General features: G+C 49.2%; 1 protein-coding gene across 1 annotated transcript; it reads right to left on the bottom strand.

The window, feature by feature from the left end:
* Nucleotides 1-859: 859 nt before the first annotated feature.
* On the bottom strand, nt 860-18,165 carry CYP4F22 (cytochrome P450 family 4 subfamily F member 22). The gene is made up of 12 exons (XM_065873779.1): nt 17,944-18,165; nt 14,608-14,752; nt 9,848-9,901; nt 9,618-9,745; nt 9,289-9,410; nt 6,406-6,673; nt 5,336-5,402; nt 5,095-5,224; nt 3,214-3,347; nt 2,208-2,272; nt 1,461-1,543; nt 860-1,055 (listed from the first exon to the last, which is right to left on the bottom strand). Exons 1-12 carry the CDS (start codon nt 18,163-18,165, stop codon nt 860-862), a joined length of 1,614 nt encoding a protein of 537 aa, XP_065729851.1.
* Nucleotides 18,166-25,993: the final 7,828 nt, after the last annotated feature.

Here is a 25,993-nt window from a genome sequence, read left to right as displayed (position 1 = left end):
GTTGTGCTCCTGGCCCAGTGCCAGCAGACACTTACTATGCAGTATGTTGAAATAAATGAATGCACAAACTGTCCCCAAAAGTCTGAGTTTATGTCCGAAGACAAATGGCTTCCCAGTCTCCTAGCCCACAGCTTCCCAACTGTCCAGGACCCCTCATTTCCTTGCTGGAATCCAGGTGTAAGGATCTGACCTGGCTAGGGGATGGATAATGGGGGATGTCCGCATCCCTTGCTTTTATTCTGCAAAAATCAGGACACTCAGCAAAGGGCCTTTGAGCAAGGGAGGAAGGAAGGAGCTTGAAAGGGAGAGTCTGGGTTTACAAATCAACAACAAACAGCGTGGGCCCTGGGATGCAACCTAATTCCTAAGGAGTTCATCCACATGAGCTGGGGGCCTCAAGAAGGTGATGTTCCGTTCAAGGTTCTGATCTCAGGCTCCAGTTCTCAAATCCTCAGTTTAAAAGCCAGCCGGGATCTGAAGTAGACTGGGCTTGTATCCCGGAGGCCTTAGGTGTCAGGTCTTAGGTCCTTGGAAGTCTCAATGGGCGGAGCCTGAAGACCTGAATCCGAAGGATGCTGGGGCGGGGCCTAAGCCCGAGGGGAGTGGCCAATCCTGGTCCTTCAAACAAGAGGGCAGAAACTGGCATTCCGGGGTCGGGACCTGGACCTCAGGGGGCGGGATCAGACCCTCCAGGGGCGGAGCCTTGCCTTAAGTGGGTGTGACCTGTGCCACAAGGCTGCTTAATGAGCCTGGACTTCGACGGGCGTGGTCTATGCCCTCAGGATCTTGAGGGCGGGGCCTGGGCCCTCGGGGGCGGAACCTGGGCCTCTCTGGGCGGGGCTTGGGCCCCCGGGGATCCTCAGGGGCGCGCCGACCCGCAGGCCCGCGGAGGCAGCGGCTCCACCTTGAGCCAGATGCCATCCTCCGTGCGCAGAATGAGCTCGGGCTTCCGCCGCACCTTGCGCGTTCGGTCCACGCTCAGGCGGAAGCGCAGCAGCGTCAGCGCCACGGCCACGCGCATCTCAGCCATGGCGAAGCTCTGTCCGATGCAGTTCCTGGAGGACGGGGAACAGGGAGCTCAGGCCCAGCCTCTGTGTGTGCGGGGTCCCTGGGATGTGGTAAATGACCTCCCCCTCTGAACCTCAACTTCCAGACAAAGGCATCATAGAGCCATTAGGAGCATGTGAGCCCAGAACTCAGGGCCTGGCATACAGTAGATAGTTGTATGCCATGGAGTCACCTTGGAGTCAGGCCACACTGTAGATAGTTGGTACCCATGGATGATATAGCAGAATCTGATTTGGGGGCTTCCTGGTGTATTGAGGGCACGAAAAGGGTACCGGATTGGCGGGGACACCCGAGTGGACGTGGTTTCTGCTCCTGATGGGTGCATCCCTGATCTTCCACTGACCTCGATGTTCCTCCTACGCTTCACCTGGACTGGGGAAAATAGAAGTTACCTGGGTCCTGCAGAGAAGGGCATGTAAGCCAGCGGGGAGCGCTGCTGTGGGTTGTCCGGGTCAAAGCGATAGGGGTTGTACACCTAGGCAAGAGCAGACTGGGGGTGAGCCTGAGGGCTGGTTCAGCCATCCCAACCTGGTTCCCGCCCTCAGCCTCTGGGTACCGGACCAGCAGGACAGAGAGAACCTCATTACAATCCAGCCACACCTGCCTCCTTCCCATTCCCACCACAGGGCCTTTGCACTTGCTGTTTCCTTCATGTGGAACACACTTTTCCCTGCTCCTCACTCTTCAGTGTAAATGTTTTCAGTTTCAGCTCAAACATCTCTTCTTTGGTAAGGCCTTTCCTCACCGTGTGAGCTAAAGTTCTCTCCCCCACCCCCCGACCCACTCCAGTTTTGTTTCCTTTGCGCATTTATCAACATCCAAAATGATCTTGTTTATCAGCTTATTTTATTCCTCTGCACTTCACTGTGAGCTCCGTGAGAGCAAAGACAGTATCTTCCTCTGTCCTCAGTGCCCAGCACTGGGTCTGACACATGGTAGATGCTCAATAAAGATTTGCTGATGTAATGAATTAAGAGTGAATGGGTGAATAAATGGGAGGAGGACTCAAGCCCTACACCCAGCCCTGCCATCTGGCTCCCTGGGGAGGAGGGGAGGGGAGGGGAGGCCTTGCTGACCAAGGACTGCCCCTTCTGAGAAGAAAGAAGCTGAGAGAAGAGAGGGTTGGGGCAGGAGCTCACCTTGGAGTCAGGCCACACTGTAGGGTTATGGTGGGTCCCATAGATGCTGACTAAGCAGATGATTCCTGTGGGGAGGGGTGGGGTCATTGGGTCAGTGGAACCGAGGGAAACCAGGACCTCCTCTGGAGACCTACGCCTCCCTGGCTCTCCCTGAAGCCATGCTATTCCCACAAGCCATCTGCCACCATTTCCTGCCCATCCTTTCCTAAAAAATTCTGCTGCCCCATCCACTCCCCCTGCTTCTCCATAAGAGGTTCCCATCACCATCTTTCTAGCTGCCATCCTGGCCACACAGGGATCTTTCTCACTCATATATCTGACATTACTCCTCCTCAACTCAAATACCTCCCATGGCTCCCTACTGCCCTGAGGATCAAGTTCAAGTGCCTCAACCTGGCATTCAAGGCCTTTCACTGTCTGCACCCTGAGGCTCTGCTCCATAAACATGCTCTCATTTCCAACCCGCAAGCCTCACCTCTCACGTTACCTCTTCCAGGCAGCCCTCCCTGCATTCCATCCCAGATACACCCATCTCCCTGCATTCCACCCCCAGATACAGCCATCGCTCCTTATTTGGGGCTGCTCCAGCCTCTGTCCCTCCCTTTAGCCCATTCCTCACCCCATGTGTCTGGGAATGTCTGTGCCCTGATGTATCTTCCCCAGTCTGGGTGGTACTCAAAGCTTGGGCCTGGGGATGAGGCTTCTCTAGATGCCCAGCATCACCCAGGACAGGACCTGGTCTCCAGGGAATATCTGGCAATGGAATGAAATCAACCCTTCCCTACCTGCACCCTCACAGGACCCACCCTGCCACACACACTCCTTCCTTTCTGCTTGAACTCACCAACCTCTATCTCCCCAGCACACACACACAACTGAGTCTCCCCCATCACCCCAGAAACAACAGGCTATAAACTGCCTACAGGGACGGTGCACCTGGGGCAGGCATGGCCAGGACCCCATGGGCAATAGAGCAGGCAGGCAGCAGGGAGCACATAGAGGGCACCTTTGGGGATGATGCGCCCATCGGGGAGCTTAATGTCCTCCGTGCAGCGGCGGGAGATCAGGGTCACAGGTGGGAACTGGCGGAGGCTCTCCTTGATGCACAGAGTGGTGAAGGACAGCTGGGTTAGGTCATCCCTGGGGAATGTGGAACAGTGGGTAACTAGGGTCCAGGCCATGGTGCCACTCCCTTCCCCAGACATATATACACACACCTGTGCACAGGCAATTAGGAGCAGCTGCAGGAAACCAGTCCAGGATCTCAGACTTGCCCCAACTTCAGGCATTTGCAGTTGTGCCCTGCACACACCTCTAACCCTCAGCAAGTAAAATATCTGACCCCTGACCAATCAGAGCAGCACTAGCCGGACGTCTGTGAGCCCAGCATTAAGCCTTTAACTGATGAATTATGTGGAGGTCAGGGGGCATCCCTGGGGAGGTGCCAGGACAGCCAGGGGGACCTGGGGTAGCAGCAATTTACCAGCCTGTATAGATCAATTTCAGTATTTATAAACCCATACATCCTCTTCTTACAGTACATTAGCTTTTTTTCCTTTGGACTTCAGGGCAAAAAAAGCTGGATTAATTATAACCCTTGGTTAATGATCTAGATTGTTTTCTTTACACTAACTGGTTATCTTTCATAGAAACTCTCTGTTGCTACCATAAAGGGCAAATGGCATGCCTGGCATAAAGGTATCCATAAATATAAACACCACTGGGAAAACAGAAGACAGTTGTTAAATTCTGGCTAGATACCACCTCCTGCCCAATTCTCAGAACCTGAGGTATCTTCTCCCTTTGTTAAAAAGGCAGATTAGCAAGGATTAGCAAGGTGTTAAAGACACAATGGCACTAACTGAAAGTGTCTCCCTGAGGTCATAATCCAAATGGCTGACAATGAACCAAAAGGAACTTTCTCACTGTTCAATGCTGTGTTTTCTTTGCATCGCCCAAAATCAGCTCCACACAGCACACATCTGAAGTAAATCGGATTATTATTCCTGATTCTTACACTTCCCCCCACATTGGAATTTTACACTATGCCCTTTGCCATGTGATTCTGAGTATCTTCTGCTTGGATGGCTGGAGCATATGTCCCACCCCATTCATGGTGGGATTGGCCAGATGACTTGCTTTTTTTTTTTTTTTTTTTTTTTTTTGCGGTACGCGGTCCTCTCACGGTTGTGGCCTCTCCCGTTGTGGAGCACAGGCTCCGGACGCGCAGGCTCAGCGGCCATGGCTCACGGGCCCAGCCGCTCCACAGCATGTGGGATCCTCCCGGACCAGGGCACGAACCCGTGTCCCCTGCATCGGCAGGCGGACTCTCAACCACTGTGCCACCAGGGAAGCCCTAGATGACTTGCTTTAGCTAATGGAATGTTACAGTGCAAGCAGAGGTTTTAAGTTGTGTGGTTCTTTGTGCTTCTGGAGTCTGTCTTGAGGATAACATGCCCAGCGTGGCTGCTCGTCCATGAAAAATGAGGAGACGTGGAAAAAACCTGAACCCAAACCTAAGCTAGGAAGCATCTCCACTCAACTCAGTGCAGCCCCGAGTAACAAGAGTAATATGCAGACAAGAGCAAGAAATATGTGCAGACAAGAGCAATAAATAAATGCTTGCTGCAAACCACTGAACTTAGGGGGCTGTTTGTTAGGCAGCATTATTGCAACCGTTGCTGACTAAGACACTCTTAACTCCTGCATTATGAGGTAGGCATACGCGTGACTTGTCATCCCCGATTTACAGTTGAAGAAGTTGAAATTCAAGAAGCTTAAGTGACTTGTCTGAGGTTAGACAGTCAGTAAGTGGTAGAGCACAGAGATTTATACTCAAGGCTTTGAACTCAACCTGCCCCCACCACCCCCATGACCCCAGACTAACCACTCCAGTTCCTCCAGCTCCCGACCTTTCATGACTTCCTGGATCTCTTCCCGGCACTTCTCCTGGTACTCTGGGTACTTGGCCAAGTTGAACAGCACCCACGAGAGCCCGCTGGATGTTGTATCATGACCTGCAGGCAGATAAGGAGCTTAAATGGATGCTGCCCAAAGATAGAGGAGATGCTGTATTCAGACAATGGGGCTCCTTCCCATCCTTCCCCAGCCACACCCCATGTCCTCACCTTCAAACATGAAGGTGTCTGCCTCAGCTCGGATGTCCTCATCTGACAGTTCCTTCCCATCTTCATCCTGGAATGGGCAGCAGACTCTGCTCAGCTCACTTCATCCCACCCGCCACATCCTAGGAGTTCTTCCAAAGTCAAGACACCCCCTTCTTTATCTTAAGCCAAGCTGCAGGGGAAAGGATTCCAGGCAGATAGATGTATGCAACTTGTCTAAGAAAGATGGAAAGAGAGCCAAAGATGCGAGGAAGAAGAGACTTTGTATTTCTTCAGCAGCTCCTAGCGCCAAGCATCCTGCCAGATGCCTGACAGCCATCTTGTGATCAGGTCTTACGATCATCACGCTGTAAAAGAGGAAACTGAGGCTCAGAGGGAAGACTTAGATGACTAAGGTCAAACATCCATGAAGCAGCAGAGCTATTATCGAACCAGAATCCAGGACTGTCTGAATCCAGAACCCAGGTGCTGCCCAGAAACTCCACAGAAGCACCACAAATAGGTGACCACCTATCTCTGCAAGTGTCACATTTCTTCAAGGTCTTGTATTGCATCTTTGTATTGTGGACTGAATTCTGTCCCTCCCCAGCCCCACCCCAGAACCCTTAAGTTGAAATCCTAACCCCCAGTACCTCAGAATGTGACCTAATTTGGAGATAAGCCTTTTGCAGACGTGATTAAGTTACAATGAGGTCATTAGGGTGGGCTCTAATCCAATATGACTGGTGTCCTTATAAGAAGAGGAGATGAAGACACAGACATGCACAGAGGGAAGACAATGTGAAAACACAGGTGAAGACAGCCAGCTACAAGCCAAGGAGAGAGGTCTCAGAAGAAACCAACACTGAGAAAATTTATTTCTGTCATTTAAGCCACCCAGTGTGTGGCGCTTTTTTACGGCAACACTGACGAAGGAATACAGTCTTACGTGTTTTGCATCTGCCTGCATTCTAAATCCATGTAAGTCTGGATTCATGTAAGTTTATCATGTAAGTTTCTCATTTTGCACTATTGCTGCAACTCATGAGGAGGCTGTCCTGGGCAGAGCTCCACCCTCCAGGGTCCAGCCTCACCCTGGCCAGGAGCAGCACATCTATGAAGTCCAAGGTCTTGCCCTGCCTGGCCTTAAGCCAGGCCTCAGCCCCCAGCTGGTGTAGCGCCCGCCGCCGCTCCTGGATGACCTCCGTGGTGAAGTGATGCACGGTGTCACAGGCCTGCCGGAAACGCCGTCCGTCTGCTGTACGGTAATAGATGAAGTCAATGTGGTGATGCAGGCGATACTGACGCCGAACCACCAGTGCGCTCAGCTCAATGATGGCCGAGATGTAATCACTCATCTTCCTGCCAGGGAGAAGAAAGGCCATGAGCAAAGCCCCGTACCCTAAGACAAGCTTCCTCTCCCAAAGGGCAGGTTACAAAGAGAGGCCCTGAATTAACTCTATTTTCTTATTTCCTTGTATACCTGATGCTCTGCCATCTGGGGCCTCACTGACTGGAGAGATACCAACCCTCCCAGGACTAGCCATTTCTTAGAGATAGCAAATGACTCACCCAGGAGCATGCCTTTCTTTTGCAAACCAGCCAATCCAGAGTCCATACTCCAAACATTATTGGGTTGAGCCACTATCCCCCTGCCTTAATCACCCCAGGGCCAGGCACTGGATAACTTGGGGGCACCCCTGTGCCCCAGAGCCTGCTGAAATTATTCAAACTAGCCAATCTTAAGCCTACATACCCTGCCTTTCCCATTGCTTCCCGTAGAACACCCCCAAAAATGTTTTGGCCATGCTTTCTTCTGGGGCTTCCTTCCCCATGTGGCCCTGTGTGGTGTGGCATGCCCCCTCATCTTGGGAGCAGTAAGTAACAAACTGTCTTTTCAATGGCAATTTTTCTTGATCTGTTTCTAGGTACATTTTAAAACAGGCCCAAAGAGGGATGAGGACTTCTAAATAGATGTAGCATCACTAAACTTAAATGGCTACAATCCACAGAGTGGGAGAAAATATTTGCCAATCATATACCTGATGAGAAGCTTGTATCTAAAATATATAAAGCACTCTTAAAACTCAATAATAAAAAAGACAAATAACCCGATTTTAAAATGGGGAAAGAATATAATAGACATTTCTCCAAAGAAGACATACAACTGGGCGACAAGCGTATGAAAAGACGCTTAACAGCATTGGCCATTAGGGAAATGCAAAAAAAAAACTACAATGAGATACCACTTTACCCCAACTGGATGGCTAGCTATAATCAAAAAGACAGATAATAGCAAGTGTTGATGAGGGTGTGGAGAAACTGGAGCCCTCCCATACTGCTGGTAGGAATGTAAAATGGTGCAACCAACTTATGGAAAAAGTCTGGCAGTTCCAAGAAAGTTAAACATAGAATTATCATATAGCCCAGTAATTTTACTCTTAGGTATATACTCAAGAGAATTTAAAACATTCACACAAAACCTTGTACACAAATGTTTATAGCAGCATTGCTCATAATAGCCAAAAAATGGAAACAACCTTAATGTCTATAAACAGGTGACTGGATAAGCAAAACGTGGTATTATGTGGTAAATGGAATATTATTCAGCAATTTTTAAAACGAATTATTGATAATTCAACTACAGCATGGTTGAATCTGAAAACAATATGTTGACTGAAAGAAACCAGAAACAGAAGTCTGTGTAATTCCATCTATATGAAATTTCCATAAAAGACAAATCTATAGAGACAGAAGGAAGATTAGTTATTGCCTAGATCTGGAAGGGAAGTGGGAAGTGGGAGATGAGTGCTAAAATGTACAGGGTTTCTTTTGGGTGAAAATATTCTAAAATTGATTATGGTGATGGTTGCACAACCCTGTGAATATACTAGAAACTATTGGTTGTATACTTTAAATGGGTGGACTGTATGGTATGTCAATTACATCTCAGTAAAGTTCTCATTAAAAAAAAGAAAGAAAGAAAAACTAAATTGCAGGGGGCAGGATTGCAAAGAGCTGTCCTTAGTTCTGAAGCATGCTTGTTGTTTTCATGCACTAATCACCAACTGGCATTTTCTTGTTTATTTGTTCATGGTTACTGCCTGTCTTCCCACTAAAATGTAAGTTCCAGATGAGCAAGACCTTATCTGTTTTGTTGACCACTGTATTCTACTCTAGAGCTGGCACACAGTAGGCACTCGATAAATATTTCTTGGATCAATTAACGAATTAATTACTAAGGCCATCTCCACCTTACCCAACGGAAACAATACCGCTAGAAGGCCCTGAGTAACAAAGTCAGCAGCTTGTCGTTGAGGACCTACTATGTGCTACAAACTTGACAGTCATTATGTCCCTTATTCCTTATATCCCCACTTAGACTGTAAGCTCCAAGGAGTTGGGCTTAGTGCTTACCACCATATCCCCAGTGGCTAGCATAGTGCCAGGCACATAGTAGGTACACACAAATATTTGACGAATGAATGAATGAACCAGAGCTATGGTTATTTCACTCATTCAACAAATATTCACTCGACATCCCTCATGTGCCAGGGCAGTGCTATATCATTTTATGCTTTAAACATCTCTCAGAAGGTCAGGGATTGTCATCCCTATTTCACAAAGAAACTGAGGCTCAGAAAGTGTGGGGAGGGTCTTTCCAAAGACCACGTACCTTCTGCGGAGGAATGAGTGAAACTAGCGTCTACCGAGCACCTACTGTATGCCAAGCTATCGACTCACATTATCCCCTATAATTCTCATACGATGACTGTGGGGATGGGATGGAGATGTGCATTTGGGGGATGAGGAAACAGGCTCAGAGAGGTGATGTCAGTTTCCCGGAACCACACAGCCTGTCAGTCACAGAGCACCAGCCGCGCAGGAGTGCCTAACAGCTAAGAGTTTCCTTTTTCCTCTCGTCACCTCGCCCCTGGAGCAGCTGACCCTATGTTCCCCAGGGAGGCCACACTCACTCCTGGCAGTTGCTGTTGTAGCTGAAGACGCATTTCTGAAGACTGTCCAGGGTCATGAGGCTGACATGCTCAAACATGTCAAGGGAAACTTCTGAGCCTTCTGCCAAGCGCTGCCATTTAGCCTGGAAGAGAAAGACACGTGGCAAATGGGTACGGAGACCACAGACCTTCAGCCGGGCTGACAATGACCCAGCTGCAAGTTCACTACAAGACCACTTTATAGATAAAGGAAGTGAGGCTTCCTGGCATCACATGGTTCGCCCATGAGCTGGAGCCTGGACGAGCCTCACTTCCAGGATACCCTCTTCCCAAGAAACCTTGGGACTCACATGCATGATATCGGTGCACTGGTTGAAGATCTTCATGTAGGGCTTCAGTATGTCAAAGTGGAAGGCAGGTGTCAACAGGCGGCGGTGCCGGCTCCACTTGTCACCTTTGCTAAGCAACAGCCCATCTCCTGGACCCAGAAGACCAAGGTTAAGGACCTCACCAACAAACCCCACACCCTGCCCCCTCTTTCCTGAAGCCCCAGCTCCAGGCTACCCAGCGTCGAGCTCACCCAGCCAAGGTTTCAGAAAGCCATAGAAAAGGTCATCCTTGGGGGCAACGGCAGCTGTGGAGAGAGAAGAGGTGATGATGTCTCAAAACAGAGTTCTGACCCTTGACCTCTGCTTATGACCTCCTTGGGCCTCCACTTTGGGCTCTCACCTCCCACGTCACCCCTCCAGTTCCATCCTCCACACCTGCCCCAAAGAGAGCCTTATAACATGTTGATCTGAACGTGAGCCTTCCCTGCTCAAACACCTCGCATGGCTCCCTAAAACCTTTGTAAAAAAGCTCAAGCTCAGGCTAGCACTGAGGGCCCTGCCCTACCTTGCTGCTGTATGCCTCTCCCATCTCATCCTTCAGCATACACCAAATAACCCCACACGTTGTCCCTCACTTCCAAACCTTTGCCCAGGCCGTGCTTTCTCTCCAGTTTGGCTTTCTTCACCTGATTCTTCTCCTAATCCACCCCCTCTTTTCTGCCAACTCAGGCCATCTGAATTACACCTCCTGTGCTCCCAGCCTCCAGCCTCGCCCTTTCCAGTCTGTCCTGTACCCTAGACCCAGGGGGATCTTACTTGACTCTAGAGCTGACCATGTCCTTTTCTGCCCACACCCCCATCAGCCTCAAGCACAGCTGCTCAGCCCATTTACAAAGCCTTGAATGACGTATCCCAGTCCAGACCATTCTCAGAACACCTCTCTCCTCCACCACAGCCACCCCTTCCTGCACACACCCAACTTGCTAACGTCATAGAACTTTTCTCAGGTCCTTGAAAAGCTGTGTTCCCTCTCTGTTCTGAGTCTTTCCATCAGGCATCCTCTCTGCCTCCAACACTCTTTCCTCATTCTTCCAGTCTCTGCTTGGATGCCATTCCCTCTCCCACCAATCACTCTGGATTGTATCCATCCAGTTACAAGCGCTTTGAAGGGAGGGACCTTGTTGATCACTAGCATATTGGTGCTAAATAAATTTTTATTGTATGAATGAATTAACCAATCAAAGGATGAATGAATGAGAACTATCCGTGGGTAGTTGGATGGATGGTTGGATGGTTGGATGGATGGATGGATGAATGGATAGATGGATGGATGATGGGTGGGTGGGTGGTTGGATGGATGAGTGAATGCATTCCCTTTCTATGTGCTGAATAGATCTGGGACAGAATGGGCAGGGCCCAGGAAGGAAGTACCTGAAACTCAAGTAATGTCACTTTTACCTGAGATATGATTCAGCCACCTACACTCCCCAGGCATTGGCCGATTGTATGCACAATCGTCTGTCCACTCGTTCTCCCATTCTACACACCTGTGCTGCCACCTTTCTGTGCCCAACCCATGCTGGGGCCCCAGAGATGGCTCAGCTCCACACCCTGCCTGGAGGAGCTCTGGGTGTAGTGGGAAAGGGAAGCAGAGACATGCCATGTAATTAGCAAGAAGGTAGAATGTGTGCCAGGAGCAGAGGGAGGCACAGAGAAAGGGTTACTAGAAGTCAAGGCAGACTTCCTGGAAGAGGCAGCTTTGAAGGAGGAGGTGGGAGTCTAGTCACTCCTCTCCTCTCTGGGCTCTGGACTCCACGCTAGGACCTTCAGGGGTCTTTCTGACACACAAACTTGTCCAATGGCTATCCTGCTCAAACACCTCCCATGGCTCCCTAACACCCCCAAGATAAAACACAAGCTCCTTCACTTTGTACATAGGTGCTCTGAGTCCAGCTCCTGTCTCATTTCCTACTTCTCCCCACATGTCATCTTCACTCCAGACACCCCAAGTCACCTGAATTCCCCTGGCATTTTCACACATCTGCACTTTTGCACTTAGGACCCTCTACCTGGGACCTCTCATCAGGCAAACTCCTATGCATCCTTCAAAGCCCAGTTTCACTGATGCCTCCTCCAGGAAACCTTCTCCAAACCTCTCCAGCCAAGCCCTTGCTCTGTCATCCTCAGGTCCCTCCTCTAATCCAACCCTCAGCACTCAATGCCAGGAGAGCCTGTGTCCAGGCTGCCTCTCCCATCACTTTCCCCTCCAGTAACAAGGAGGTGGTAACATCTACCCTGAAGAAGGTCATATAAGAAAAGCCCCTACAAGTGCCCAGCAGGAAGCTTCATATTACTGTGATTGAGAGCTTGGCCTCTGGGCCGGCCCGGTCTGGGTTCAAATCCCAGCCCTAACTGGTTGTGTAAACTTGGGCAAGAAAATCGAACAATCCTGCCTACCTCATGGCAACCCTACAAAAAACTCAATGAACTAATGTGCTCCTGGCACACAGTAGGTGCTCATTAAATATTCATGCACATAAATGAATAACTAACCAACTGTTGGCTATTTTTACTACTGTGACTATAATTATTGCTCAGTTGTGTCAAGAACTTGTGAGATGAATAGCTGGGTCCCCAGCTCACAGCAGGACCCTAATAGGGAAAAATGAATGCGCAGACACCATGGAAAACAGTTTGGTGGTTCCTTGAAAAGTTAGACATAGAGTTCCCACGTGACCCCACAATTCTACAACTAGGTACCTACCCAAAAGAAATGAAAATATATGTCCAAAACTTGTACACACATGTTCATAGCACCATTATTCATAACAGCCAAAAGGTAGAAACAACACAAATGTATGTCAGCGGATGAATGGATAAGCAAATATGGTATATCCATACATCCATACAATGAAATATTGCTCAGCCTTAAAAAAGGATGAAGTCCTGATCATTGCTACAATGAGGATGAACCTCAAAAACTATTCTGAGTGAAAGTCAGCTGCAAAGGACCACATTTTGTATAATTCCTTTCCTATGATATACCCAGAAAAGGAAAATCCATGGGGACAGAAAGTGTTTACCACTGGATGAAGAGAAGGGGGAATGGTAAGTGATAACTTAATGGCTATGGAGTGTTTTATGGGGTGATGAAAAGGTTTTGAAACTCGGGAGACGTGACGGTTGCACAGCATTGTGACCACACTAAACACCTTACACTTTAAAAAAAGTAATTATATGGTATGTGATTTCCGCTCAATTTTTAAAACGAATATATGAAAGCAAGCTACAATTAAATGCCTGTATATCCTGCCTTGTCTTCTATAAAGCATTCTCACCTACTTTCTCTGTATATCCCAAATGCCCCTTAAAAGATGAAGAAACAGAGGTTCTAAGAAGAGCCATGCCTTTCTCAGGGCCCATCAGCTACGTGGGTTTAAGCCTAGAGGAGCAAACCCCCGAGATGCGGTCCCAAGGAGGCCCCAGTAGGGGATGGAATTAACGACTTAGGACCAGGTCTGTCCAATCTCAGGCAGACAGGCATGGAGGGGCCCGGACACCTTGGGGCCAGGAGGCCTGATGCCAAGTTGCCTCTCCTGACTCACACAGCCCCACCCTCTCCAAGCTGGAGTCTACCATCCAGCTCCTCCAGTGGGGGAGGCACTAGATATCCTGCCTGTCCTGAGAGAGGGCAGGGGAGAGGAGAAAAAGAGGCCTGAGCATTTACTAAATTGCCAAGCTTATGATGGGGGCTCTACTGCCTGGTCTACTTGGAGTCTTATAACCATGCAGGGTGACACTCAGAAAACAGATGCTCTGAGCTGGTGGAGAGGGGAGGGAGGAGGAAAGAAAGAAAGAAAAAAGATATTAAAAAGGCAGAAGAGAGAAAACCAACCCACACTATATTACTGACTCTTCACAACCACCCTATTTTACAGATCAGAAACTGAAGCCCTGAGAAGCTAGACGAACTGCTGGGTCACACAGCAAGTACATGCTCCAGCCTGGATTCAAACCCAGCCCACCCAAGTCCTGGCCCAGGACTCTTTCCACAACTTGGTGCCCATCCCTTGGAAGAGTCACCCTTCCCAGGGTCCAGGTTTCCCTCTTTGTTCAGTGGGGATGGTCATTCCCTTACAAATGCAATAATGGGGGACACTGAGGCATGAGGAGGGCAGAGCTGGGAAAGGGAAGGATGGCAGCCCCTTCCTCCTCCATGGCTCAGGGGGCAGCCTTGAAGGTGGTCTCCATACGTGTGTTTGCAGAGACCAAAGCTGAGGCCAGAGGTCCTAAAATTCCTGGAGCCCTTTATTTCCCATCCTTCCTCTCTCAAATGTCCCCTTATGCCTCTGGAGATGCCCAGGTACATGCGAGGCCACCCTGAGGGCCCAGAGCCCCTCTTATGAGGAAGATAGTGCTAGACACAGACACATTCAGCGCTAAATGGTTAGGAGTGAGAATGGGAGAGTCTAGAGGAGAGACCTATGGTCTGTCTGGGGGAATCAAAGAAGGCTTCCTGGAGGAGGAGGTCATTAGAGCTGCATGTTGAAGCCTGAGCAAGAGCTTGCCAAGCACACTTGGGAATCCTGCACCTTGAAATAGGTGTGGATGGCAGAAGGGAGAAGCAATCCTTCTACCTCTCCCTCTCTGCCAGTCAGGGCCAGCCTGAAGGCTGCGATAGCCACAGTGGGAGTGTCAGAACCCAAATGATAGGAGTGCCATGGCTTAAAATTGAGCAACAACCATTTAACAAAAGCTTGGGCAAACAACTGCCTATCCGAACATGTCTGCTCTGACTCTGAGAGGTGAACATTCTCTAAAAGTTCCTGGGAATGTTATTGTCACGTCTTTTCCCATGCTGTTCCCATTATCTGTATTGCCATCGTGGCTTTGGTAAACTCCTATTCATCCTTCAAATGGCCCTTCTTCTGGATTGCCCACCTGCCTAGAAACCCAGGTAGGCTCTGGGAGTTGAGGGTTTACTCATCACTCAGAGGCCCAGCCCACCTACCTGAGGCGCCCACCAGGGGCTTGATGTAGTCAGGGTGCACCAGAACCAACAGTGGCAGGACAGGTCCTATCCACACCAGGATCACATGGTGCATGCTGTCCAGCACCCTCTTCTCATCTTGGAGGCCTGTCTCATTCGGGAGATACTGCAGAGGGTGGTAGAGAAGGGTAGTGAGAAGGTGTCCAGCCCTGGCTTCCCCCACCCCTTCCCTCCCACCACTTCCCCTGCCCTCAAAACAAGCCGGGAAGAGCTGTATGATTGTGGGCAGTTGGCTGCACCTCACTGAGCCTCCATTCCCTCATCTGAAAACTGGGAGAAAAGTCAACTCCCCTTCTGAGGGTAGCTGAGAGGATTCATGGAATAGCAAAGTGGAAGAGCCCCAGCACAGGGCCTGACACACGGCTGGTGTTCAAGAAATAAAAGCAGTAAGAGTAAACGCAATAATGATAACAGTTGGCACTTAATCTAGTACCTCTACGTTCATAACAAAATATTACTAGTATTATTCTCTTTAACACATACACGTGCTTGCAGTTGGGTGCTGCTGTGGGCATTTTTTCAACCCACACAAGAACCCTATGACGTAGTTGCTACTATTTTCCCCATTTTATTTTACTCTGAAGGGTCAAATGATTTGTCTTAAGTTACAGGTGAGTAAAGCGACTGTCCTGGTTTGGGCTCCCCTAGAAGCAGGACCTGAGACAAGGGTTCTAGGGCAAGCAGTTTATTTGGGGGGTGATCCCCAGAAACATGGGTGGGGAGAGGAGAAGTGAGATAGAGAGGAAAGGCAGCCAGCAAAGAGTTGTCAAGGGAATTACTCCCATGGGCAACTGGGGCTCAGTCCCATTGGGGATCTCTGGGGGACATCCATCTCAGAGTCAACCCACCTGAAGGTGAGGGGGCTGGGGTGTTTTTATACCAACTCCCCTAGTCCCATAATCACCGGCTGAGGTTGAAGTTCACAGTCCACCCGCACAGAGTGGGCTTCAGCTGCTAGAGAAAGCCCTAGAACACAGGTGCTAGCAACTAGAAGTCAGCCCACTGCAGCCAGACATGGGCCGAGAGGATGTGCGCAGACACTGGCATCACCTGCCATAGTGGTAAAGCCAGGATTTGAACACAGGCCCCCAAACTCCAAAACGCCTGCTCTTAACCAACATGTTCTATGAGGCAGAGCACTTCAGGCTCAATGTCAGATGGATCTGAGCTCAAATCCACCCTCAGCGGCTGTGTGATCTTGGGCAAGTCACCTAACCTCTCTGAGCCCCAAATATCGAATCCATAATATAGGGCAGGTCCATCCCTATTTCATAGGTTATGAGAATTGGGAGAGCTCAGATATAAAGGAGCCTAACCCAGTTCCTGGCCAATGGTAGGGTCCAGCAATTGTAGAATGAATGAATGAATGAACAAATGACTCCTCTCTGGTTTCTGTGTCTCCTTCTTGATCAGGTTCAGCCCTGAGCCTGTCCACACCCAAGGGAGATCATGGCATCATCCAGGTCTCATGGCGGGCCCACGGGGTCAAGGCTGGACTTCAGAACTGGTGCTGGCCAACCGCCCATGGCACCAGAGGCTGGCCACTATTTCCAGGACCACCATCCATGCCAGAGGGCTTCCTGGAGCAAGGGCATTGGATATGGGGCATGAAAAATGAGTAGAAGTTCATCTAACAGAGAAGGATATTCTGGGCAGAGGGCACAGTTTCGGCAAAGGCCATGGAGGTGGAAAGTCAGAGGCTTGTTCCAGGAGCAGAAAGTCATTCTATGGGACTAGAGGGAGATGGTAGAACAGGTGAGGAGGGTGGGGGTTGGAGTCTAAAGGGACTTGAACTCCAGCTGAGAAGCTGGGACTTTCTCAGGACAGCAATGGGGAGCCATGGAGGGTGTATAAGCAGGGGAGGGACATGGCTGGATTCAGGAATCCTTCTGGGACCAGGATGAGGGATGGACTGGAGGGGTAAGACTAAAGGCAGGAGCCCAGGGAGGAGCCTGGACCATGGAACAGCAGGAGAGGAGGAGGCCTGAGCAGTGGTTGGAGAATGGGAAAGAGGGAGGAGATTCAGGTACAGCCAAAACTTGGTGAGTGCTGGCTGCAGGAGGATAATAAAATGAATGTTTCTTGCACTATTGAGTGGAAATGTCTCCTGCTTCCTTCTTCTGAGACACTCACTCCAAGCAGTATCTAAAATGTGTCTATAATCACTTGTTACTTCCAGTCTCCGCAGGACCCGAGAATTGAGCTCATACATCCACCGCGGTGTAGCAGGCTCAGTGCCCAGCATACCACAGACACGACTTCGGGAATCGTTGAAACAATCCCACGAGATTATTAGGAATGATTATAGTTCCACGTTGCAGATGAGTTATCTGAAGCACAGGGAGGTGAAAGAGCTTGTCAGGGTCACACAGGCAGCTCATGGCAGAAACTGGCAAGTCCACACTGGTGACCATTGCCCCAAAGTGCCTCTCCAAAGTCTTCCTCCAAGTTCAGCATGAGGAAGGTCTCCACAACTGTCCCTCGGTTTCATCTGGGCCTGGAAGGGGGATCAGCTGAGTCCAGCAGGGAAATAGGGGCTGGACTCTGGCCCCAAAAGCCTCAGCACCCTTAGGAGTCTGACTTTCTCTCTTCTGACCTCTGAAGCCCTTTTAGAAAAGTCCAGCCTTTCTCATCCAGAAGCTAGAGGGGCAAGGGTAGACAGTTAAGATCAGGGACGCTGGAACCAGACAGCCTGGGTTTAAACCCAGACGCTGCCACTTACAAGCTCTGTGACCTAAGGCCAGCTACTTAACCTCTCTGTGCCATAGTATTCTCTGGAGAAAAAATGGAGATAGTCACAGGACCTACCTTCTAAGATTGTCAAGAGGACCAAATGAGCTAATAGTTATAAAGTGCCTGAAATAATACCTGGAATATATATGTGAAATAAGAAATGAAATGAAAGAAAAGGGTTGGAATCCTCACCTGGGACCACAGCATTAAAGAGAAAGAGAGAGTGTGTGAAACCACATTGTGGGGTAGGTGAAGCAACAAAATCTACAGGGGTGCCCTGCCTCCCACTCTGGGATTTCACAAGCACTGGTACCTGTTGCTACAGCAATAGCCTGGAATTGTAGAGAGAACTTTAGAGTCAGCTCTGCCTCATCCAAGCTGTGTGATCCTGGGTTCCTGCTTGCCCTCTCTGAACCGCAGTCTCACTCAGATCCTGTAAGATGGGTCTGTTCATGGCTCCAACTAGATTCTTGGGGGGATGAAGGAAGCCAGCAGGTCCATCATCCTTACTGAACATCTGTACCTTCCCTGCCCTGCCCAGCCCACCTGCCCAGCCACACACACCATGCCCAGGTGGCCCAGCAGCCAGCTGCGCCGGGGCGGCTGGGGGAAGCAGCGCAGTCGGCAGCAGGTGATATAGAAGTGCCAGCAGAGCCTCAGGAACTGCAGCAGCAGACGGAAGAGGAAGAAGAGCAGGGAGAGAAGGAGCCCGGACAGGGCATACAAACGGAACGCTGTCTTCTCCAATCCCAGGAGGTGCAGCAGGTGCTCTGTGATGGGCAGCATCCTGGGGGGACACATAGGGTGGGGGTTAGTGCAGGTGGGAACCACCCTCTGGCCACATGTGTGCCATACACATGATGACCTGTGAAGCCAAGCGTGATGTGCCTGGCACATAGTAGGCACTCAATACATGTAAGTCCCAGACACCAAGGATGCTTCTTCCCAGAGCAGTGACCTCCAGCCAGCTGGCCCCACCCATATGCCCTCAGCCTTGACTTCTCAGGGCATCCCTCCCAACTTCTCTGCCCGTGCACAGGTGGCCAGAGTATTAGAAAATTGAAACAAACTCCCTCTCCTCCTTCTTGCCAAAAGTAGCTCTCAATCAATGACTGATGAGCACTGCTGGATAAATAATCCAGCTCCTTTCCAGTGCAATGACTCTGAGGTGTGGGTTCTGTATGCACTGCTAGGGTTCCCCAGCAGGATTAAACTTCAGCTGCCCACAAGAGAAACCTTCTCTGTTAGCTGCCTCCTTTCCCCTGTCTTACCTCCTTCTTCTTCTTCTTCACCTCCTCCTCCTCCTCCCCCCTCCCCCTCCTCCCCCTCCTCCTCCCCTCCTCCCCCTCCTCCTCCTCCTCCTCCCCTCCTCCTCCCCTCCTCCTCCCCCTCCTCCCCCTCCTCCTCCTCCTCCTTCTTCTTCTTCTCCTCTTCCTTCTTTTTTTAATTGAGTTAAAACTCACATGATATAAAATGAAGCATTTAAAAGTGAGCAGTTCAGTGGCATTAATACATTCACGATGCTGTGCAACCACCACTTCTATCCAGTTCCAAAACATTTCCATCACCCCAAAGGGAGAACCCGTCTCCATTTAGCAGTCCACTCCCCCTCCCCCCCACCCCTGGAAACCGCTAATCTTTTTTCTGTCTCTACGGATTTGCCTATTCTGGGCATTTCATATAAAGGGAATCATACACAGCGACTTTTCGTGTCTTTTGTGGCTTTCTTCACTCAGAATGATGTTTTCAAGGTTCATCCACTTTGTAGCGTGTATCAGTGCTTCGTTTCTTATAAATGCTGAGTAATAGTCCATTGTAAGAACTTATCACATTTTGTTTATCCATTCATCTATAGGACATTTGGGTTGTTTCCACCTTTTGACTACTATGAAATGTGCTGCTATGACCAGGCATGTATATGTATTTGTTTGAGTCCCTGTTTTCAATTCTTTTAGGTTCACTGCCTTCTCCCTTATTGGTCTTTTCTGTGATCACTTCCCACATAAACTACTTGCACTCAAATCCTTGCCCTAGAGTCAGCTCCTGAAGGAACCAAAACAGAGTGGGTGTGTACAAATAATACTAATAACACAGTGACCAGGTGTAGAGCACTTACTACCTGCCATGCTCCACCATTAGGGTGGTGCCTCATTTCATGGAATCTTAAGGCAATCCTTGAAGGCAGGTCCCGTCATTCTCTCCATTTTCAAGACAATTCAAGCTCAGTGCCTCCAACTCACGGGAGTTGGGAGCTGGCAGGGGTCCCCTGAACCCCCACCAAGGCCAACCTCAATCAATTTGAGGGCCCATGGATCTCAGACAACACCAAGGAGACTGCTGAAAATGCTCAGGTCCTGCTCTCATCAATCTTTTCCACTCAGTCCTATGAGCCAAGGGTTCCCTCTGTGCTCCCACCTCCTTGGACAACAGAGCTAAAGAAACCCTGCACTGCAGGTCCTCGCCTGTGTCCTCAACACCCACCCACCCCTGCCAGGGGTGCCCCCTCCCAGGGCCTCCAACCCACTGGCTCTTCCACCAGCCAAAGTCCAACCACATCATCCAGGCAGAGGTGAAGTTTCTATTGGTTGCTGTGTCCTGGGAAAGCAGGTGGATGGGTCATTACCAAATGTGGAGGACCCCATTGGAATGGTCTGACTTACAAGGCAGATGACATGACGACTCATTAGGATGGCTACTATTAAAGAAAGAAAGTAAGAAAATAACAAGTGTTGGCAAGGATGTGGAGAAATTGGAAACCTATGCATTGCAGGAGTGAATGTAAAATGGTGCAGCCGTGCTCCAGAGAACAGTATGGTGGTTCCTCAAAAAAGTAAACGTAGAATTACCATATGTTCTAGCAATCCCACTTCTGGGTAGATCCCCAAAAGAAATGAAAGCAGGGACTCAAATAGATATTTGTACACTCGTGTTCATGGTGGAACTATTTGCAATAGCCAAAAAGTGAAAGCAACCCAAGCATCCATCAGCGAAAAAATGGATAAACAAAATGTGGTCCATTCATACAGCGGAATATTATGCAGCCCTAAAAAGGAAGGAAATTGTAACACCTGCTACAACACCTGCTACAACACCGATGAACCTTGATGACATTATGCTAGATGAAATAAGCCAGACACAAAAGGACAAATACTGTATGATTCCACTTATATGAGGTCCCTGGACTGGTCACATTCATAGACACAGAAAGGAGGATGGTGGTTGCCAGTGTCTGGGGGAGGGGGAAATGGTGAGTTAATGTTAACAGATACAGGATTTTAGCTGGGGAAGATGGAAAAGTTCTGGAGATGGATGGTAGTGGTGGTTGCACAGCAATGTGAATGCTCTTAATACCACTGAACTATACACTTAAGTGGTTAAAATGGTAAATGTTATGTGTATTTTACCACAGTTAAAATCTTTTTTAAAATACAGAAAGTCTGGTGTAGGCAATATGCCCTCTGGAGGGCTGGAAGGGGAGGGGGAGGGGGAGGGAGTAAGCAACCTTCCAAAATGACACACAGAGAGCTCCAAGTCACGAGTCCCAGGCATATGCTCTGAACTAAGACCACTGATGTGCAATTGGGCTGCCTCTCCCATGGGCAGCTCTAGGTGACACATGCCACAGGAAGTAGCCATGGGTATTTATTTCTTTACCAATTTAGCGATGGATGATGATTTTCGCCAGCAATATCGGGGAAGCCAGCTAGTGGGTTACTACGAAGAATTGTGACCTTCCTCTGGCTTCCACAGGCCAGGACTTCCACTAAGGGTTCTACATGTTTCTCTTCAGCATTCAGTTGGCAAATCATTTCTGAGCCCCTGCTATGTGTCTGACTCTGTTCTAGGCATGGGGATGTAATGATGGCAGGACAGACATGGCCCTGTCCCTTAGGGGTGGTGACCACCAACAGACATGCTAGGACACCACAGAAAGGCTACATGTTCTGAAGAAGGTAAAGTGGGGATGGGGGAGTGGCTGAGTATTGCCCCCCACCATTGATATCCCATTCTAATCCCTAGAACCTGTGACCTTATATGGAAAAATCTTTGCAGGTGGGATTAAGGTAAGGATCTAGAGATGGGGAGATGATTCTGGATTATCCAGGTAGGTCCTAACTGGAATCACAAGTGTCCCTCTAGAGAGAGGCAGAGGGAGCCAAGGACCTGGGTTCAATCCCTGGTCAGGGAACTAAGATTCCGTAAGCCATGTAGCGCAGCCAAAGAAAGAGTGTGAGAGAGAGGCAGAGGGAGATCTGGCACACAGAAGAGAAGGCCATGTGAAGACAAAGGCAGGGATTGGGGTGATGCGCCCACAAGCCAAAGAACACCTGGAGCCCCCAGAACCTGGAAGAGACAAGGAAGGATCCTCCCCTAGAGCTTTCAGAAGGAGTGTGGCCCTGCCGACACCTGGATTGCAGACTTCTGGCCTGCAAATCCAAGAGCTAATAAATTGTGTTGTTTTAAGCCATCCAGTTCACGGAAATCTGTTACAGCAGCTACAGGGCACTAATACTCAGAGTAAGAGGATGGGGAGCAATTCTTTTAGATGAAGTGGTCCAGGGAGGCCTCTCTGGAGAGGGATATCTGAGCAGAGGCCTGAGTGAAGTGAGGAACCTATATGAAGGGGGCTTTCTTACTAAAATATGTACACACACACACACACACACACACACACACACACACACACCATAAGCAGCTGGGTTCTAATCCTAACTCCTCCACTGACTGCTTTTACTGTCACCCCCAGTTCCCCATATGGAACTGGGGGTAGCTGTAAGAGATGATCTCTGAGTCCACCATGGTATGACCTTTCCTGTGTATGGTCTGGAGTTGGAGGGATGGGGTGGGGGTCACCATCCTGGCAGGCCCAAGACTTCTTGGGGTGGGCTGGAGTCAACATATTCAGCCAACAGGTCACATGGGTCACATCTAACCCCTGGGCAAGCTGGCTGTAGTCTAGCTTCCACCCCATCCACTACAGACACCTTTCTAAAGGCCTGTCATTCCTCTGTTCTAACTCCCTCCATGGCTCCGCACTCCCCCCAGCCTGGTATCCAAAGCCCTTTGGGAGGTGAACCCTGACCATCTTCCACCTCAGCCACAAAGCTCCCCTTTCTCAGTCCGTTTTGGACCCTCCCTTTCTTCACCCAATTTGTAAATGTTGGTATTCCTTAGAGCTTGGTCCTGGGTGGTCTCCTCTCCCTCTGTGCACACCTCCTGAGGATCTCATGCCCTCCCATGGCCTCCGTGACTCGTCTCTGAGGTGCCTCCCATGTCTCAGTGGCCCCCTTGATAGGTCCAGCCACCTCCTGGATATTCCCCCACGGGTATCAGATTCACCTCACCCCCACCTCCCTCCTTCTTCTTCCATTCGATCTGTTGCCAGCTGGTGCTGGTTATCCAGCCTAAACATTCTTTCACATCCATTCATTTCTCTCCATCCATCATCCCAATCGATGTCAATTCACCACTGTGGTAGCCTCCTCCCATCGGTCCCGAGTTCCATCCTTGGCCCCCAGCAGTCCATTCCCCACACAGAAGTCAGAGGGCTCTTCCTAAAATTAAATCAGACATGACCTTCCCCCTCCTCCTATGGACCCCCCATTACACTCTGAAAGCAATTCAGACTCCTTTCCATGGACCCCATTGCCCTGTGTGGCCTCCCCTGCTGACGCCTCCAACTCTGTCTCCCACCGCTCTCCCCCTCACTCACTCAACTCTGGCCACTCCAGCCACAGGCTAAGTTCATTCCTACCTCAGAGCCTCTGCACATGCTGTTCCCTCCACCTTGCATGCCCCTCCCCCAACTCTGCCCACACCAGCTTCCCCTCGTCCTCCAGGCCCAGCTCTGCTCTGACAGCCCATTTTGCACGGCAATCATCTACCTCCCTTCCTTTGCTCTCAAAAGAATTATTGAGCACCTGCTGTACGCAGTGACTTTCACAGTCATGCATGCCTTTCATCTTTCCAGTAACCCTCAGAGGAAGTTGGGGGACTTGGAGTCACAGCAAAAGCCCCTACCTCCACCCAGGAAAATCGCAGCTGATATTCTGACCACAGAGATGTCTTCCTGAAGGATTGAAATGGGAAGGAATTGGAACAAGATAAAGTGTGAGCCCTGAAAAAGGGGTCCCTGCTCCAGGTGGGTGGGTGCATGGGAGGGCCAGAGAAACCCTGTGCCCACCTCACCATCCCTCAGGACAGGTGCAGGCTGCAGTCTTTCCTGGGACAGACACCAGCTCTACTCCTAGCAGAAAAAACACATGCTGTGGGTCCCCAACTGGCTCTTCCCCTGGGAGCCACAGTCTTCTCATCCCCAAAATGGGAATAAAAGAAAGAGGTCCATCTGATGTTCATGGGAGGAGCTCAACAAATGGGTGCATTGAGGAAGTCCTCTACTTTCCACAGCTGGGTTCCTCCTCCCCTCAAACAGAGCAGTTCTGTCCAAATCCCCAAAGAAAGTGCTACAAAAAGTTTTGAGGAGGTGCGGCCGCTGTGGGAAACAATTTGATGGTCCCGCAAAAAGTTAAATATAGAATCAATCCATGACCCAGAATTCCACTCCTAGGTGTATACCCAAAAGAATGGAAAACAGGGACTCAAACCGATACTTGTGTACAAATATTCATAGCGACACTATTCACAATCACCAAAGGGTGAAAGCAGCCCAAATGTCCATCAACTGGTGATGGATAGATATCATATGGTGTATCTATACCATGGAATATTATACAGCCATGAAAATGAATGAAGCACTGACACAGGCTACAACACGGATAAACCTCAAAAACATGAAGCTGAGTGAAAGAAGCCAGACACAAAAGGCCATGTATTGTATAATCCAGTTTATATAAAATATCCAGGATAGGTGGGAGACAGAAAGCAGATTCGTGGTTGCCAGGGGCTGGGGGGAACAGGAGTTGGGGAGTGAGGAGGTCTCCTTTCAGGGTGATGGAAATGTTTTGAAAACAGATACATGTGGTGATTGCACAACATTGTGAATGTACTAAATGCCACAGAATTGTTCACTTTAAAATAGTTATTTTATGTTAGATGAATTTTGCCCCAATTTTTTTAAATGCAGAAAAAAAGGTTTTGAGGACCCATGAGAAATTTATCACGGTGGCTGCCTCTGAAAGGAGCCTGCAAAAACTGGGGGCAGGATTGGAAGGGAGGCTTACCTTTCTGTCTCCATCTTTGGGGACTTTTTGATTTTCTATACCCTGAGCACATATTGACCATTCAAAAGTGTTTTAACTATTAAAATTAATTAGTGAATTGTACAAGCCAAAGAATGAACTCTAATGTAAACTATGGACTTTAGTTAATAACAACGTTCTAGGGACTTCTCTGGTGATGCAGTGGTTAAGAATCCGCCTGCCAATGCAGGGGACACAGGTTTGATCCCTGGTCCAGGAAGATCCCACATGCCACGGAGCAGCTAAGCCCGTGAGCCAGAACTACTGAAGCCCAGCGCGCCCTAGAGCCCGCGCTCCGCAACAAGAGAAGCCAACGCAATGAGAAGCCTGCGCACTGCAAGGAAGAGTAGCCCCCGCTCGCCACAACTAGAGAAAAGCCCACGCGCAGCAACGAAGACCCAACGCAACCAATAAATAAATAAATAAGTGAAAGATAGGGGGAAAACCTAGCATGTTAAAAATAAAAATAATGTTCTATATTGGTTCATCAAGTGTAACAAATGCACCACACTAATGAGAGATGTTAATAACAGTCGAGTTGAGGGGGTGTGTTGGAACCCCATACTTTCTGGGTAATTTTTCTGTAAACCTAAAACTGCTCTAAAAAGTAAAGTCTGGGGCTTCCCTGGTGGCGCAGTGGTTGAGAGTCCGCCTGCCGATGCAGGGGATGTGGGTTCATGCCCCAGTCCGGGAAAATCCCACATACCATGGAGCAGCTGGGCCCGTGAGCCATGGCCGCTGAGCCTGCGCGTCCGGAGCCTGTTCTCCGCGACCGGAGAGGCCACGGCAGTGAGAGGCCCGCGTACCACAAAAAAAAAAAAAAAAAAGTAAAGTCTGTTAAGATTTAATTAGTTGATAGCACAGGGAACTATATTCAATATCCTGTGATAATGGAAAAGAATATAAAAAAAGAAGGAATATATATGTATAACTTAATCACTTTGCTGTACAGGAGAAATTAACACAACATTGTAAATCGACTATACTTCAATAAAAAATTACTTAGTTGAAATTAATGAAAAATGAATTAAGATGCTTCAATGGGGGGGCATGTTTGGGGATGCAGACAGTTATTCTCTTTCTTGACCTGGGTGCTGGTGACATGCGTGGGTTCAGTTTGCAAAAACCCCAGTTCTAGAATGTGCACTTTCCTGTATGTATATTACACTTCAACTTAAAAAATTAAAAATAAAATGAAGAGGTGTTTGGGGATTGCATTATTCTTTAAAAATGCATTTTTGGATTCAAATCACAGCTCTGCCCCTCCCCAAGTAAGCAGCCTGGAGTGAGTCCAGTCCCCATCCTCAGCATCCCCATTTCCAATCTGTGAAATGGGTTAATAATAAAGGGACCTACTTCCTAAGTTTGTCTGGGACACTTCAGTGAGATGAGGCTTGGCACATAACATGCAAAAT

Source organism: Phocoena phocoena, chromosome 3 (genome assembly GCF_963924675.1).
Source record: "Phocoena phocoena chromosome 3, mPhoPho1.1, whole genome shotgun sequence".
In the NCBI taxonomy this organism is placed as follows: domain Eukaryota; kingdom Metazoa; phylum Chordata; class Mammalia; order Artiodactyla; family Phocoenidae; genus Phocoena; species Phocoena phocoena.
This window is presented reverse-complemented; position numbering and strand designations above follow the sequence as displayed.

What these genes read in the sequence shown, in the direction of transcription:
- CYP4F22 (XM_065873779.1), bottom strand. Translation starts at nt 18,165, where the DNA reads ATGCTGCCCATCACAGAGCACCTGCTGCACCTCCTGGGATTGGAGAAG. An exon ending in CTTTCTGAAACCTTGGCTGG is followed by an intron (nt 9,746 to 9,847) that starts GTGAGCTCGACG and finishes TTCTGGGTCCAG; the next exon opens with GAGATGGGCTGTTGCTTAGC. An exon ending in AGTGCACCGATATCATGCAT is followed by an intron (nt 9,411 to 9,617) that starts GTGAGTCCCAAG and finishes TTTCTCTTCCAG; the next exon opens with GCTAAATGGCAGCGCTTGGC.